This window comes from Haplochromis burtoni, unplaced genomic scaffold, assembly GCF_018398535.1.
Source record: "Haplochromis burtoni strain Fernald_Lab_line unplaced genomic scaffold, NCSU_Asbu1 Contig_252, whole genome shotgun sequence".
Lineage (NCBI taxonomy): Eukaryota > Metazoa > Chordata > Actinopteri > Cichliformes > Cichlidae > Haplochromis > Haplochromis burtoni.
The window spans coordinates 620,506-636,533 of record NW_024582613.1 but is presented as its reverse complement, the minus strand read 5'-3'; the positions used below and the strand labels follow the sequence as shown (position 1 = coordinate 636,533).

General features: G+C 40.3%; 2 protein-coding genes across 7 annotated transcripts in view; one reads left to right on the top strand and one right to left on the bottom strand.

Annotated features, from left to right (window-relative positions):
• ift122 (intraflagellar transport 122 homolog (Chlamydomonas)) overlaps positions 1-10,714 on the bottom strand; it is a 25,091-nt gene extending 14,377 nt beyond the window's left edge. Inside the window, exons 1-15 of the mRNA XM_005938929.3 lie at positions 10,587-10,714; positions 7,772-7,838; positions 7,591-7,675; positions 7,425-7,503; positions 7,239-7,315; positions 7,082-7,148; positions 6,847-6,993; positions 6,035-6,110; positions 4,056-4,247; positions 3,531-3,669; positions 2,877-3,079; positions 1,843-1,980; positions 1,485-1,649; positions 1,065-1,262; positions 37-177 (exon numbers count right to left, since the gene is read on the bottom strand). Of these exons, the coding sequence (XP_005938991.1) occupies positions 37-177; positions 1,065-1,262; positions 1,485-1,649; positions 1,843-1,980; positions 2,877-3,079; positions 3,531-3,669; positions 4,056-4,247; positions 6,035-6,110; positions 6,847-6,993; positions 7,082-7,148; positions 7,239-7,315; positions 7,425-7,503; positions 7,591-7,675; positions 7,772-7,838; positions 10,587-10,630 (1,818 nt within the window). The 5' untranslated portion in view covers positions 10,631-10,714. The remainder of the gene's footprint in view (positions 1-36; positions 178-1,064; positions 1,263-1,484; positions 1,650-1,842; positions 1,981-2,876; positions 3,080-3,530; positions 3,670-4,055; positions 4,248-6,034; positions 6,111-6,846; positions 6,994-7,081; positions 7,149-7,238; positions 7,316-7,424; positions 7,504-7,590; positions 7,676-7,771; positions 7,839-10,586) is intronic.
• Positions 10,715-10,725: 11 nt separating this feature from the next.
• Positions 10,726-16,028, top strand: mbd4 (methyl-CpG binding domain protein 4). 6 transcript variants are annotated; one of them, XR_006055219.1, is made up of 13 exons: positions 10,726-10,856; positions 11,100-11,294; positions 11,408-12,132; positions 12,585-12,650; positions 12,762-12,896; positions 12,975-13,124; positions 13,303-13,406; positions 13,513-13,994; positions 14,098-14,192; positions 14,305-14,438; positions 14,542-14,834; positions 14,930-15,119; positions 15,295-16,028. XR_006055219.1 is itself a non-coding variant. In XM_005938928.2 (8 exons), exons 2-8 carry the CDS (start codon positions 11,164-11,166, stop codon positions 13,585-13,587), a joined length of 1,386 nt encoding a protein of 461 aa, XP_005938990.1. In that variant the 5' UTR covers positions 10,726-10,856; positions 11,100-11,163; the 3' UTR covers positions 13,588-14,492. The 6 variants fall into 6 exon arrangements, 2 of the variants coding, with proteins under 2 accessions (XP_005938990.1, XP_042083209.1); XR_006055217.1 differs by having other exon boundaries at positions 13,513-14,192; XR_006055218.1 differs by having other exon boundaries at positions 13,513-14,438; positions 14,542-14,669; positions 14,775-14,834.

Below are 16,028 nucleotides of genomic sequence, written 5' to 3'. Positions count from 1 at the left end.
GAGAGAGAGAGAGAGAGAGAGAGAGAGAGCTCTGACCTTCTTGGCAGTCTCAAAGTCAAGTCCCTCCAGGGCTTCTGTGGCCAAATCCCTCCAGTCACTATCTGTCACACCCAGGCAGGCAATCTGGTAGGCCTCCTTAAACATCTTCCTCTCCAAGTACTGGTACATGGGTGCAGACTGGCAGGCCAACAACATCACAGTTAAAAGCATTATAAATACAAATTTGTGGAAAAGAATGGCCACAAACCAATCAATAAACAGAAACAAAACATCTTTACGAAACACTTTTTTTTCCGTAACTGATATAAATTGCATCCATATATATCATTTCTTTCTTTGTAGTACAAATAAATACCATATTTATGATAAAAATGACCGGGATCGTGGCACGTGTTTCTGCAGACACGTAGAACTAATGCAGAGTAACAACGGAGGAAATTTAAAGGTTAAGCGCATTTCACTGGGACGCATTTCGATGAGTCACAGTACTTTTAACAGCATATTGTGGAAGAGAATGAAAAATATTACTTCTTTAATATTTAATATGCTTTAAAAAGCGTATAACTCTGTGGCATTATGAACACTAATATAACAGCCAATACCAGGGTAAGGGTAGAGGTCAAAAGGTCAAACAGAGATAATATACTGAGATTTGAAATTTGACATTTGGAATTTATACTTGATACAATTCCAATTCATACGAGCCCAGTTTCATAAAGACTAGATGAATACTTTAGGAAGTATTAGAAATGACCTAGTCAAATCAAATCAAATCACTTTTATTGTCACATCACATGTGCAGGTACATTGGTACAGCACATGTGAGTGAAATTCTTGTGTGCGAGCTTCACAAGCAACAGAGTTGTGCAAAATACAATAATGTAGTAACATATGATGAAAAGCAAGAATCATGTAACAATTTTAACCACCAGTTTCAATTTCACACAAAATTACTACATTTTGACCATTTTTATTTCAGAAGCATTTTGGCTACAGACCTGTGCCACCACACGGAGCGCCATCACTGCTTCTAGACATGAGCAGCCTGACAAGATAATACCCACCTGCGGCACCTCCACTGCAGACATGGAATACACATGGAGGCAGAATATCTTGGAGCCATTGTAGCCAACCATAAAGCCTTGCATCTTCTGCTGGTGTACAGGGAAGTTGCAAGCCTTGATATTAAGGTAGCCATTCCCAGAGAAGCACAGCATGTCCTCACACTGGGTGTTCCAGGCTACACTATTGGCATTAGGCTCCTGTAAGGAAAGCAAATGCAAGTACACAGGAATAATGAGGTCAGAGGTGACTGTGAAACACATACAAGTCTGGGCTATTGTAAACCTGTTCCTGTATTTAATGCAACTAATTGAGCACACATGCTCGTTTCCATTTTATTTCACTCCACTGCATCTCTGAAATGCAATTCAAAGCCCGCGAAGCTAGGTTCCTTCGTCACGCCCTTTCCACTGCCTGCTGACCTGAAAAAGTAGCTCTTTACTCTTGATGTCATAGACAAGGAGAGTGTTATGCTCATCCACCACAGCCAGTTTATTGCGGGAGGCGCTCATGTCCAGGCAGCGCACTGACGTTGTTAGCTTCAGCAGCGTGATGGGAAACGGGTTGTCAACAAATATCTTTAGTATCTGCAAACAGAGAATAGAGAATCAGTTGTGTTGTAACTGGCTCCAGTAACAGATATATCCAAAAAAAAAAAATGCTTTCTTCATTAGGACAGCAGTTTCCTTTATGTTCAAATTCCAGGAGCACTGGCATGTGAGCATGACTCCCACTTCTGTGGTTACTTTGTGTAAGAATGGATCTTCTTGGAGTACTCACAGCGCCATTCTTTAACCCTACGAGTAGGCCCTCTCTGCCTGGTGGACCACCAATCACTTTGATGTATCGAATTAGAGATTCCATCACCCATTCCTTTTCCCTCACACTGTTGAAGGACAGACACTGGAGTCTCTTCTCCTGCAGAAGAGCAGAGTAAGAAGGCTGAGGCTTCAATTATATTTGACAAATGGAGCGCTGACTGGTGCAGCATTGTCAAACGTTTCTGTTTTCATCATTTCACAGTGTGTTAATCTCATCCTTTAAGCAATTCAAACATACTCGTAAATGTCTCGCAAATCCTAAACACAGTGCTCTTTTAGGCATCAAAAGGTGTTTAAAGAAAGCAATGCCATAAAGATTAACAGTGATTTGATTTGACAGTGACATATACAGCACAGACCACATGAACACAGCCCGTTTATATGGTCTAAAAGTTCTTTTAGGCATGAAACATGAGTACGCCAGATAGAGAGATCTGAAGCACCTCTGTCACACATAGACAGATTTAAAAGGAAATAACCGCCGCATTACGGCCACTCCTCCTCCCTACCAGACTGTCAGACACACAGAGACAAGAAGCAGAGAGCAAACCCAAGAGACATCCACTGGTTCAACAGACTATGGTGCCTTCCCCCTGATTCAACTGGCTTAATTTATCCAGTTTGAAGATGGTTGAGAAAGGGAGAGAGACAGAGCACATGCACAGCTGGAGTCTTTTGCAAACTAGGCCGAAACATCTGGGGGAACAGCCATTCCATTTCTGGACTGTTTGGGCTTGAAGTAAATGTCTCAACATTGATTTACTGTGCTTTCATCGTATTAATAGCGCTCAAATGTCACTGCAGCCTCTTGCACAATCAAGTGTGCATTAGTGTAATTCACAAAGAACACCAGCCCCACTGGAGACCAGAGGAAGTATAACTGAAAGAAAATACAAATACACACAGGCTCTGGCAGACGCAAGCAACTTTAAATGAATGTTTTTGTATATTTTGCCACTACAAAAAAAACTGCGGACCTCTATCTCTTCTGACCTGACACAGAATGATATGTTGGGAGCAGACGACCAGCAAGTTGCATTCAAACTTCCTGCATATTTTCTCCTTGACGCGGTAGTGCATGTCTGAGGAGTCGTCTGAATAGAGCTCGTAGATGAGGATCTTCTCGGGCAGCTGGATGGCAAGGCGGTTTCTATAGATGGCGATCTTCTTCACGAGCTCACGACACTTGATCCTCACTGAGGGGAAGAAAAAAATTGAGATAAATGGGAGAGAGTAGTCATGAAAGGAGGGTGAGGAAGGTTTAATTATCTTAGCCGATGCATCCTGTTGAATAAGTTTGCCCTCGGTTTTTTTCCTTCAAATCTTCCTCCCTCGTTGGTGCGAGGAAATTAAAGACTGTCACCTCTCATTTAAATAGAAAATCCTATTATAGCAAGATGTTCACCAAAACATTCGATATCTACTCATTAAAAAAGGCAGGCCATCTGCCCTTACATTAGATTAATTTGAATAATATGACAACAGGAAAATGACAGTGAAGTTTATCTCCCCAAATGCTGTCTGCATTGCTTTGTTTGATCATCTCACTGTGAAGCTGCAAGATGTGCAAACAATTATTTTGACGAGGCATCACAATAGCTAGCCTATCTTAAACTCAGAAGCCTGTACACCAGAGCAAAAGCGCACCTTTTTGCTCAGTGATGAGGTGCTGGACAATGACATCAGTCATGCTATCTCTGTAAGCATAACGATCCTTGTAGAGGCCATGAACTGTACTGAAGATAAGTTGGTAGCAGGCGATGGTCCCATCCTGGCAGCCCAAAACCTAGGTAAGAGACAACAATGTAGCAGTACATCCCATTAACACTTCTAAAAACAGACTGCGAGAGTGGGAAAATGTTCCTGTTGTTAAAGCCTCTACACGGCAGAACTGAGAGAATCTGCTAGCAACCAAATCTCTCCTGTCACTTTTAGTTAAACACAGTGAAAAGAAAAGCGGGGAAAGTGTTACTTTAAAATGAAACGGCTCGTGCATCTGTGCAGTTAAGGAGGCACTCTGTTAGAGGATCAAATGTCACCCTAAATGTAACGTCAGAGCTCTGAGCGTGTTGCATTTTATTCTTGTTCTTCTATCACAACACTTAAATAATGGCGTATGTCACAGTGAGAGCAATTTCTCTAGATATATGGCTTCACAAGCTGTGGACCCACCACAAAGTTGGAGTCAGGCTTAACCCGGCAAGTCCACACCCAGGAGTTCTGCTCTCCGACAGTTCCTAGCCGCACACCATCTTTTGTGTAGAGGGACGCCTGTTTATCAGAGCCACCCATCACTATATACTCGCCCTTAGAGAAGTAGCCGACGCAGCACGGGTCATAGGTGAGAGTCCTGTCTTTTCCAATCTGAGAGAGACAAAGAGAGAAAAGGACATTAAAAATAAAAATAAAACTAGCATTTCTGCAGTTATTGCCCAAGGACCCAGGCCGGCACTCCCCACTGTCTGGGCTTGCACACTTCAAAGTCCTCAGTATTCAACCAATTCCTTTGAGTGTTCGATGAAAAGCCAGACAAAAAAGAAAGTGTTTCTCTGGTTTAAATAGCCTCCTTTGTATCAGTCTTCAAAGTCCATTTGCACAACATCATATCAGGTCGCCCCATTTGGTACATCTGGTTTTCCTCACTCTGGGATAAAGCTTCCCTGACGATCCATAGTTATTTTCTCTCATTGCGAACAATTCTTGGTGTTGTAATCAAAACAGCATGTTCAATAGATAAATAGGCCAATGACAAAATATGAGCCTAAGGCATAACGGCAGAGTAATGAACACTGCATATTTGTCTATAATTACGATATCGCCCACTGGGAATTTAGGAGGAAGGAGGAATTGCGAAGGGGGCATTAAAGCATAGCAGGACCACTTCCAATGTACTGTTATGGTTTCAATAGACCCTGACAGTCTGATTAAAACAGGAAACACTCCATAAAGAGTTTTAAATACGTTATATTTTGAACAAACAGACTCAATTTGTGATGTTGCCGTCGTAGTGCTTTAGCAAGTTAGAGCACATATTACTGACAGTGTTTCAAAATGTTCTAAGTCTTCTGGTGTTTTCCCATGAAAATGTGTTTAGTCATCCATGTGTTTAGCCTTTTCAACAGTTAAAAGTAACAGAGAAGATAGATTAGAAACAAACATGTTGCGATAACAAGATACTGTATACACTGTATAGATATTACAAATCACCATGGTGTCTGTACACCCACGCAGGCATGATCTGGTGTCACCGTGTGGAATCAATATTTTTTGAGATTTTGTGACAAAGTGACCAAGCTATTCGAGCAACTAAAATGAGCAAAAGATGCTTAATTTTATACGTGACTACTTTTTTTGTTTTTTAATTGGTCTTTTTGTCTTAGGACTCGCCCAGCTTTCACTGCATGACAGCCACTTGATAGCTTGGATAAGATTCAGCTCCTTCCCATGACCCTAAACTGTTTAAGCAGTTAAGAAAATGGATAGTGGATAGTTCTTCTTGTGTTTATCATACCCACACTGTTTCTTTTATCTATAATAGTTAATCAAAAATTTTCTAAGTTTGTGGTTTTTAATCATTTTTATGCAAAACTGTTGCAAGTTAGCGCCATCGGCAATCGGTCAGTGCAAAACAATACAATGTACTGATGACAAGTGGAAAATTACAATAAACTCAAAGCCTTTATCATTACAAAAATATACATATGTTTCATTAATGACCCCCTATCCATTACCCGTAACATACCAATGGGCCCGTTCCAAGTCAAATGACCAATCCATAATAGAACATATCAATATATAAAGACTAAATGCCCTCACTTGGCCACTTAATGGTAACACCACTGGACAAGCCTAAAGGTTGGGATAGAGGGGAATGTCTACAGAAAGTAAAACTGAAAAGTTTATTTCAAAACTGAAAATAATAAGTCCACAGTGTCTAAATTAATAATTTCACATTTACTTTTGGATTCACATGGTACATAAAAACTCATGTTCTGTGTTTGATTCTTCATCAAGCACAACCTCATCTTTATGTGGAGTGTATCTCTGTGTCTGAGCTATTCAGCCATGACATGATGATTAGTAAGTTACCAAATACATATTAAATACAATGCCATAAAATATGATAGTTTATGGTAGGTTGTGACATTCACCTGTTTTCCACTGAGCTGATAAAAGGAGAGCTTCTGACCCCAGTCTGCCACAGCCAGAATGTCATTGTGCTCATCCCTGTGAAAACACAACAAAATGACTACAGACATAAGCATTAATCACAAGATTCAGCACTGATGAGGCTTCTGTCATTTAAGTAATGATGACAGTGAAAAGCAGAGCAGCCAACCTTCAGCTAGGGGACACGCCGGTCACTCTCTCAGTGATGCAAAGTAATGGATGCAAAGCCTTTTAATGTTAATTTTCCAGAACTGTTTTAATTCAGGACAGAATACAGCATAAACCCATGTACCTCTGCATCTATTAACCCTGAATCTCTGGCGGCTCTAGCAAACGCTGTTCCCTGATTGACCTCATGTTTTGACCACAATTTGATTACCAACTTTCCCATATGAGGCAACCCAGCAATAAAATATCTACTGTCTTTTATGGCTTTTATCTTTATCCTACTTCCCGCATCTTTTCACCTTTGTGTCGTCTTTTTCCCTTAATTGACCTGTTCTGTGGTCTTGCATAGTTTTCATTGCTGTACTCTCTGCTTTGGCTGTAGGGGGAATCATAGAGCAAAGACAGCTGTTCCCAGGCATCATAATTCAGTCCATCATTGAGAAAGGTCCACCGCTCACTGGTTGAACACTGCCACCTGCTGGCCCTACAAAAACTACACCTAAATAAGAAATCTAATTTTGCACAATTTGGGCTCAAAATCTTGGAAGGACAGACCAAAAATATACGTGGCTATGTGTTAATCTGTGGAGACATCCGTCCATTTCTATAATAACTTAGGACTAACTTGGAGGGATTCCAGGCAATGGACCAGATAGGAGAAGAGGAGCCACCTGGACGCTCTATTTTGACCTTCTCCTCCCCATTTTTGTTCCGAATGCTCACCACTCCATTCATCATACCCAGAGCAAGGTATTGCCCGTCGTTTGTCCACCTGCAAGCAAATGATGCACAGCAACATAAATGCACAAATGAAAATGTACTGCTGCTGCATAAACGTTGCTGCTCCAGACTTCACTTACCCACAACATGTTATTTTGCTGCTCACTTTATGTTTGTTTACAGACTTTTGCTCTGGAGACCACAGGCCTAAAAATATGAGAAGTTTGAGATGTTTAATTTCTCTATGTACTTACATTAGGTCACATTTATCAAAGTTCTCCACTAAGATGCACTCACCAAAGTCACCAGATGAGCAGGAGGCAAGCTGGTGAGTGACTGGGTTGTAGGCAACACACTGGATAGAGTCATTGTGACTACAGATAAACAAATAAAAGAAAAAATGATGGAGGAGTACAGACTGTGCACCGTGGTGTAACACTACAACTCTGTAATACTAAAGCAATAAGTAAAAGCGCTGCTTACGTATATTTTAAAATACCCTCCAGTTTAGAAGTCCAGATAATAATGCTTTTGTCTGCTGACCCTGAGGCAAATCTTTTACCTGCAGAAGAATGCACTACGGAGTAAGAATTAAGAACAAAAATAAGATGACCGACACAGAAAAATGTAGTGAAAATCAATTTAGTACCATCTTTGGCATAAGCCACACAGTACACTATGTCTTTGTGTCCTTTTAAAGGCTGAATAATACTGCCATCTGTTGCATCATAAACCTGGAACAAAAAGAAATAAGGTGAAATTGAGTTGAACGATGAAAGTATTCTCTACATGTTTGCATTTTTAGGCTAAAGAAAACAGAAAAGCCTTACCAGGACACGAAGCCCTGCAGCAATTATGAGTTGGCTACCATCTGGTTTGAAGGCAAGGTCATAAACGCTGCAGAAAAAAAAACAATATAACAGATCCGTGTTGAAATGGTTTTTCAATAAATTGATTAGTTCACGAGCAACAGCTATGAGGATCCATTCATCACTGAAATCATATAATGGAGGTTCCCTGTGGAGTTTTTGAACTCTGGCAATGCCATGAAGGTGGATTTTACAAGGACGTTATTGCTGTCTGCCAAAGTGCACACAGGGAAGGTTTTGCAACCCTCCAACTCTGTTGAAGGTTTTGGAGGAATTCACAAACTTATGAGTGAAGATTAAGCCAAAACATGTCACTGCAACACTGTGAATTAGTAAATATGTTGTTAAGAAATATGAAAGAAATATTAGAACTATTGATGTTAAGAATTCTGGTGTAAAAAAAAAAAGGATAAATAAATAAAAGCACTGAAAAATCTGGTTTGTATGAAGAGGGAAAACATTCAGCAGTTTTGCTAGATTGCAAGGATGCACACAATCTGTTTCGGTGTGAAAACACTCACTGTGAAGCATGGAGAATAATGGCTTCCAGTTTCATAAGTGTGAGAATTTGCAAGTGTCCAATGTTTCTTTAATAGGTTCTTTCAGCTGCAACCTTATTTCCCAAGTGGTCACCACAGCGGATGGATCTGCATATTTGATTTGGCACAGATTTTATGCTGGATGCCCTTTTGATGCAACCTTCCCTCCCTGATCTGGGGTTTGCGACTGGAATTAGGAGTGAACTAGCTTGGGACCTCCAATGTCTTCTTTCAGTATTGAATTGGGGAATTTCTTTAATATAGCACACTGACTTTTTCTCTTTTTTTCATTTTGGATAGACCGAATAAACAAAAAAACATAAAATTCAGAGTTTGAGGAAAAAGAGGACATCTTTAGCAAGGACAAACAAGTGCAAACAACAAAATCACACACGCACACACAAAACATACAAAAAATGTTTGCACCTAACAACAAGGAAAATCACGCGTCTCCATCCACTCCACCCTGGGTGTGCTCTCTCTCCTCCACCTCTTTTGTGCACTGTCTGTTGTTTTGGATGGTTCACCCCAGATATTTAAATTGGTCCACCTTAACTACTTCTGCTACTTGAAAACTTGTCACCTGTCTCCCTCTCATTCACACACGTATTCTGTCTTGCTTCTACTTTCATTCCTCTTCTTTCCAGTCTGTACCTCCACCTTTCAAAGCTCAAAGGGGCTCAAAGACAATCCCTGATGTAATCCCACCCTCACCTCGAACCCATCTGTACCACACAACTCGCCACTGTCGCACTGTCCTATTACATGTGCTGCACCACCCTCACGTACTTCTCTGCAACTCCTGGCTTCCTCATGCAATACCACAGTTCCCTTCCTGCCAGCTTATCATATGCTTCCTTCAGATCCACAAAGACACAGCTCAAGTCCTTCTGACATTCCCATACTTCTCCAATCAACACTTTCAAAGCAAAATTCCCATCTGTAGTGCTCTTTTGTGGCATGAAGCTGCTCACTGATCATTACCTCACTCTTTAAGCTAACTTCAACAACACTTTTCCCCATAGCTATGGTATGGCTTACGAGTTTTATCCCTCTGTAGTTACTGCACACTTGTTCTTAAAAATCAGTACCACTTCTCCATTCTTCAGGCATCTTCTTACGCTCAAAGACTGTGTTAAGCCATCTGATAAAAACGTTCACTCTTTTACTTGACTATATCCAGATCAATTGTACTTAACGTGCATAGAGTTTTAAGCCAGGAAATTAAAACCTTTATAAATAAAATGAATAAAAATCCCTAGTGGGTCCACTGGGGGTAGGAACACCAATAGGTGTCAAACTTTAGATGGACTGGACTACGTCTTTGTCTAATGTCAAAGTGAAAAATGTGATTGATCTGTGGCTCAAAATTAATTGAATCATACCACCAAAAAAACTTAACTTCCATTTATGCATATAAGAAGTTGGAAATATCTCATTTAAAACTACAGCATGTTTTTATTAGAAAACAAATAAAGCTGTTAAAATGTTTCAAGTGACTTCTCAGCATCATTAACATATCCCACACTGTCTCACTCAAACACAGTTATCATACTAAGTATATAAAGTCCTGCTTTTGCCTTTTTGGGGAGTTATGTTTTTCCTATCCAGATACAACCATCTATCCAAGATGACTCCTGCAACATATCAAGTATTGTAATTTGATTTGATCATAATATCATAATATAAACTTTTTAGTGGGCATTGTATCATTAGAGTATTGTGAGTTACTCTGTGATTTCCATTCTCCCTCTGAAACAGCACAAAAGCATCTCTCCAAACACCTACTCGGATTTGTTTTTTCGGGAAGTCTGATCTTTTAAATGCTGGACTAAACAGAACTACCTTAATTCCTGACAAGAATGTAATGGGAAATAATGGAAAATAAGTTAATACCTTATTTAAAAAGATTGTTTAATAAAAATATGTTAGTAGGAGCACGCAATTCTGCACAGCACCCAAAAAAACCCGTAATGAGAACTAGAGATCATACGTCTATGATTATATCGGTTACCAAAGAACCATCGTAAGCTAGTGTACTTATTGAAAATACATAATGCACGACATCTAATATGAGAGCGATTTGAAAGATGGTGATAATTGAATAGCCGCGATGCTAAAGCTAGTTAGCAGGCTAACACTAGTTTACATAGCAACCACCGTTGCTAACCACCTAGCGTTACATCTGAACTTCGGGACGAGGCTGACAGCGCAAACCTAATCACCCAGATTCCTACCATTGCTCACGGATCGTTTCCTTCCATGCTAGGACGGCTCTCATTTCCGCTCTTTAGCTGAAAAAAGCACCAAAGGCTCTTTTTTCAACAGGTTGCTGCAGTTCGCTTGGTTCTTTTTTTCACTGTGTACCGTTTCTTGTAGCGAGTAGCTCGCAATGCGCAGACTCGCACTTGCTCGCTACTTCCTGCTTCTGTGTTGACATCAGAAAGTACTCGGGAAAGCAACGTCGAGACAAGAAGATGCACATCTAAAGCCTGATCAGTATTCATGTATGCTACACACGCCTTTGTTAACGTTTTAGCTCTTTGCTGTTGATCTGCTGCCCAGTAATGTCCAGCAATGCTTTTTTAATGTGGCTTTATGTGAGCAAACTTTAGAATGAGCAAACGCCTTGTATGTGTTGTTTTTGTAATTGTCCAAGTAAACATGCACGAACAAAACAAGAACTTACAGGTTCATAGTTTAACAATAAAGCCAAGGGTTTTTTTTATTCGTTGTCTTCACTTCAACAGGACTCCAAAGAAACTAAAAATGCATCCTACTAGATGAGATACTGAACTGGAGAGCAGTGTGGACATGAATCATCAAAGTCTCAAAGAAGGGGATATTTTGTGCACTTCTTCCGCATTGCCCCCTGGCTGGATCAGAGAAGTGAGGCAGCGGAAAGCAGGCAAAACAGCAGGCAAACTAGATGTCTACTTTACAAGGTGACTCAGTTTTGTTTTTATGTTTTTTACAATCTTGTCTCTGTTGATGTTACCTGTAAGTTCACCACAGAAGCCCTTAGATCAGCATCTAATTGATTTTCCTGTTGTTTAAGTCCCGAAGGGCAAAGGTTCCGGTCCAGAGCATCCCTACGCACTTTCCTCCTGGAAAGTGGAAGTGGTAACTTAGACATAAGCCTCTTTGATTTCACCACATCACAAGCACCCCCTTCCAAAGTAAAGCAGAGGAGAGGAAAGAAAAAGCCTTCAGAGGGACAGCAGGAGGAAACAGAAAATGGAACAGCAATTCTAGAGGCACCTCCAAATAAATCCAAACAAGCCTCTTCCTCCCTCAGAAGTGATACTAAAAGTGGAAAAGTGAAGACAGCAAACGACACAAATCATATTGATGCTGACACTGAACTACAGAAGACTGCATGTGTATTAGAAGTGAATGTGAATGGAGACAAAACTACTGAAAGTTTAAATGGTTGCTTACAAGCTTTGACCTCAGAAAAAGTGGACAATGTACATCTGCAAAAGAGCCCCCAAAGAGGAGGCCAGCTGAGAGAGAAGTTACTCAGACTGGCTCCTTTAAGTAATCAACTAAACACATCTATTCTTCAAGAGGACAAGAAAGCAGATTTGCAGCCTTCGGCCCCGATTTTGAATGTTGAACCTGCCGCTGAGAGCGAGAACAAAGGTGATGAAAGCAAAGGTGACAACACTCCTAATTCTGACCTGGAGGCTGGCAGTGACAGTCGTCAAGATGCTGAAGAACATGCGTTGTTACCTGATACCACTGATGGGAGCTGTACACCAGTTCGAGAATCCCAGAATAGTAAGTATGAGCCACACTGACTGACAATTTGTTAAAGTTTTTCATGTTTTTTTGAGCTTATCCAGTGCATTAGTGGTTATTTATGTCTCCCATTATCCTCTATATTTGCAGCTAGAAATGCATAAAAATCAAAGAAACCAAATGCCTTAATTGACACAAAATGTTACAAATAGAAAAAAAAATGCATACATTTAGATCTGATAAAGAGGGGGCGAAGAATAATGGTCCATTGTTAGAGAGTGCATCACATCATTAGTCTAAGGGAGGACAGAATTGATTGAGTAATCTTACTGCATTATTGAAGCCATCATAGGACTCCACCACTTTGTGCTCAGCGAATGTATGATTTTCTTTGTTGTGTCATTTTATGAGGTACTTAACTTTGGACCCGACCAAAAGATGTAAAGCAGCTTCACTCTTCTAATATCTATAAATGTTTCCTGTCTGCTTAGAGTCCAAAAACTTGGAAGGCAAGCGGAAAACAAGTCCTTATTTCAGTGGGAAATCCAGCAGAGATGGTAATGTTTAATGCAGGAAACTGTGGATGCTTTTACATCGGACATGTAGATCAACATTCACGAAATAAATAAAGTGTGTAATTTAAAGAAACGTGCACTGTCCTCATTCAGGACTTAGCCCACCGAGGAGGAAGGCCTTCAAGAAGTGGACACCTCCCCGGTCTCCCTTCAACCTCGTACAGGAAACTCTTTTCCATGATCCCTGGAAGCTGCTGGTAGCCACAGTTTTTCTGAACAAAACCAGTGGTAGGATTCAACACACACATTTAATTATTCAGGATGTTGCATTAAACTTTGCTGAAGCCTGGCATTTATTTAATACAGGTAAAATGGCCATTCCAGTCCTGTGGCAGTTCTTTGAGCGTTATCCATCTGCAGAGGTGACCCGGCAGGCCGACTGGAAGCCCATGTCTGAACTAATGAAGCCACTTGGCCTGTATGAGCTTAGAGCCAAAACACTCATCCGCTTCTCAGGTGGATATTCTTGACTGCTAGTGGATTACAGCAGCAACTACCTTTGTGCAGAAGCAATGTCCATTTATTCATATATATTAATGTAATTTTATTGTCCATTTTGGTAGTCTTTGCATGGTTTTAGTAAGAATATATGAAACAGAAAAAAAACCCTCACAACATCTTTTCTCTTGTGTAGATGAGTATCTAACTAAACAGTGGCGTTACCCTATTGAGTTGCACGGTATTGGAAAGTACGGCAACGATTCGTACAGGATCTTCTGTATCAATGAGTGGCGACAGGTGGGTATAATCCCAACTATTTTACTTCAGTTGCTTCCATTGCTCCCTCATTTATTTGCTCTAAATTCAAGTTTAATTTGTTGTTTTTTCGATTCTTGTGTCAAAGGTAAAACCTGATGATCATATGCTAAACAAGTACCATGCTTGGCTGTGGGAGAACCATGAGAAACTGGGAATCTGAAGGACCAGAAACAAGAAAATCACTTCTATCACACAAACTGCAGTTACCCAACAATATAACAATATTAGCATTATGGAGGACTTGAAATTTTAATCGTGAATTTCTTCAATATTATGCAGTATTACGCTGGCTAGCCTTTAAGAACTTTTACTATGTGTTGAATAAAATGTTTTAAGCTGGTTAAAAGTTGAAATGATTCATGAGTGGTTTATTCAGCCTTCTCGCCTCAGGCTTTCTACATAGATGAGATCCAGGGACACCCCCTAAATATAGCTATTGGCACAGTCTAATCTTTCTTTATGAGTGCATTGATGCGTACCACTTAATGCAGCAGCTTTCTTTTGATAGGGTGTAACTTGATTCCCAAGGCAACTGTTGCCACCGCAAAACACTCAACACATACATCGGTACGTCAGTATAATCTCTAACTAGCACCACTATAGCAATCCGGTATATTTAAACTTGGATTTATTTTTTTTGTGTGTTGTTGCATGTTGATTTAATGCTAAGGCAACTACACCTTTAAGAAGAAAAGTAGAGCTTTGAAAGTTTCATTGGACTCCTCTGGTGTGCCAACAGAAGTGTGAAGTATAAGATGAAACTACGTAAGGAGAGATTTTGTTTTCCATTTGTTGTCCTTTTTTTTAAGTATTACTGGTTTTATTTAAAAGTATCTCTTTTAATTCTTTAATTCTGTTCACTTCTTTATCCTCACAGCAGCCATCTCCATAGCTTCCACGCCAGTCTGTATTCCTCGCGCACCTCCTGTCCGGCAAGGTCGCTGCGTGGTGGATACAACCGTAAAATTTCCCGTAATTTCGGACTCCGCACAGTTTTGGAAAAGCAATCAGGTAAGCAGAGATTTCTTAATTGTGTGGTTTATCATAGAAATAGATTGTTTAAAACAACAACAAGAAAAACCAAACCGATCCATAAATAGAGTATTCTTCTTAGAGTATTCCCAGATTGAACCCTTTACACCCACCATTTGTCCATAAACGGACTGTCAGTCTGGAGACACCAGATGTTCACCAGCACAACCACCAGAGGACACTGATCATGCAGAGAAAAGAGCATTACAGGTAGGTGCACTAAATCATTTCACTATCACTGAATCACTTGTGCCATTTCCCTCTTTCCTTTGAAGAGCTGACTTCAAAGGCAATGACTGAAAGTTGCTGTGTCAGATATCATCAGGTATGGCGAAAACCCTTCTATGGAACCAGCAGTGAGAGAGAAGAGTACAGGTAAAATAGTGGAGGATACCATTGACCTTTTTATATTGAAAAACAACAACAATTGTTTCTGGCAAAGAAAAGCTGCTCTTTTTTTATCTCCGTAGGAAGGAGTTGCGAGAACAGCTGAAGAGACAAATAGAGGAGAAATGTGCAGCAATAAAGCTGCAGCTGGCCAATAAAATAAAGGAAGCGGAGACTCTCCGAGAAGCAGACCGCCTCGATCTGGCCAGTGAACGAGACCAAAGGATCCAACACAGCAAAGCAATGGCGGTGTACAGAGATGAGAACAAGAGGGTACAGCCCCACACATACATTATATATCCACTATTAATGCTTTTGTGGTTATGGCCCCATCCAGTAGTGCCCTGGAAATGTTTCATCATGCTCTCAGGTTACAAAAATACAGCGAGTGTCTGAGTGTGGGTGGGTTTTTTTTTTCCTTCTTGTTTCTTTCTCTGCTCATGAACAGCTAATGGAGCAGAGCTGGAGGGACAGAGCACTAACACGTTCCCAGGAGGCCCTGAATGAAAGAGAGCTGCTGCGCCTCAACCCCATCAACTGGAGTGGAACACTGAAATAGGTCAAACCTCCCCAGGAGGTCAAAACGTCAGACTTGGGCCTCACTGTAGCATGTGTGTCAGGTGGAAAAATGGGATCCCAAATGTACAGTGCAGAATCACTAAAGGAACTAATTTTAAAACATTTTGGATTACATACAGTCATGTGAAAAAACGGGTACAGAGTCTTTCAATTCACAGTTTTTGTATCAGGTCATTAAAAAAAACAAAATCTGGTCCTTGGCAAATCTTAAAATTAGGTCAATACAACCTACATATCATACAATGTCATCATTTATTTAAACACAAATTCAGACAAAATACAGAAGCAGTGTTTTAAAAACTTAGTACACCCTTATTACTTCTATAGGAATTCAGAAAGTAAGCAACACTAGGTGAGCTGATCAGTTTCCTCTTACTTTATTGATAACCAGGAAGCTTATCAAAAACAATTTGAAGTCTGGTGATATATGGTGATAAAGAGTATTCAAAAGTTGAAAACACTCAATACCGTCACTAAGCTTTCCAGAAATGGATGTTCCAAGAAATTCACCCCAGGGTCCGACTGCATAACACTGAGGAGAACCTGTCAAAAACAAAAAAAGCTCTGCCTGTCTCAGTTCTCATGTTAAATGTTAAAGTTCAC

Excerpts from the sequence above, each read along its gene's own strand:
- mbd4 (XM_005938928.2), top strand. The coding sequence starts at position 11,164 with ATGAATCATCAAAGTCTCAAAGAAGGGGATATTTTGTGCACTTCTTCC. Across the intron at positions 12,133-12,584 it reads AGTTCGAGAATCCCAGAATA|AGTCCAAAAACTTGGAAGGC; the intron begins GTAAGTATGAGC and ends CTGTCTGCTTAG. Across the intron at positions 12,897-12,974 it reads TTTTCTGAACAAAACCAGTG|GTAAAATGGCCATTCCAGTC; the intron begins GTAGGATTCAAC and ends TATTTAATACAG.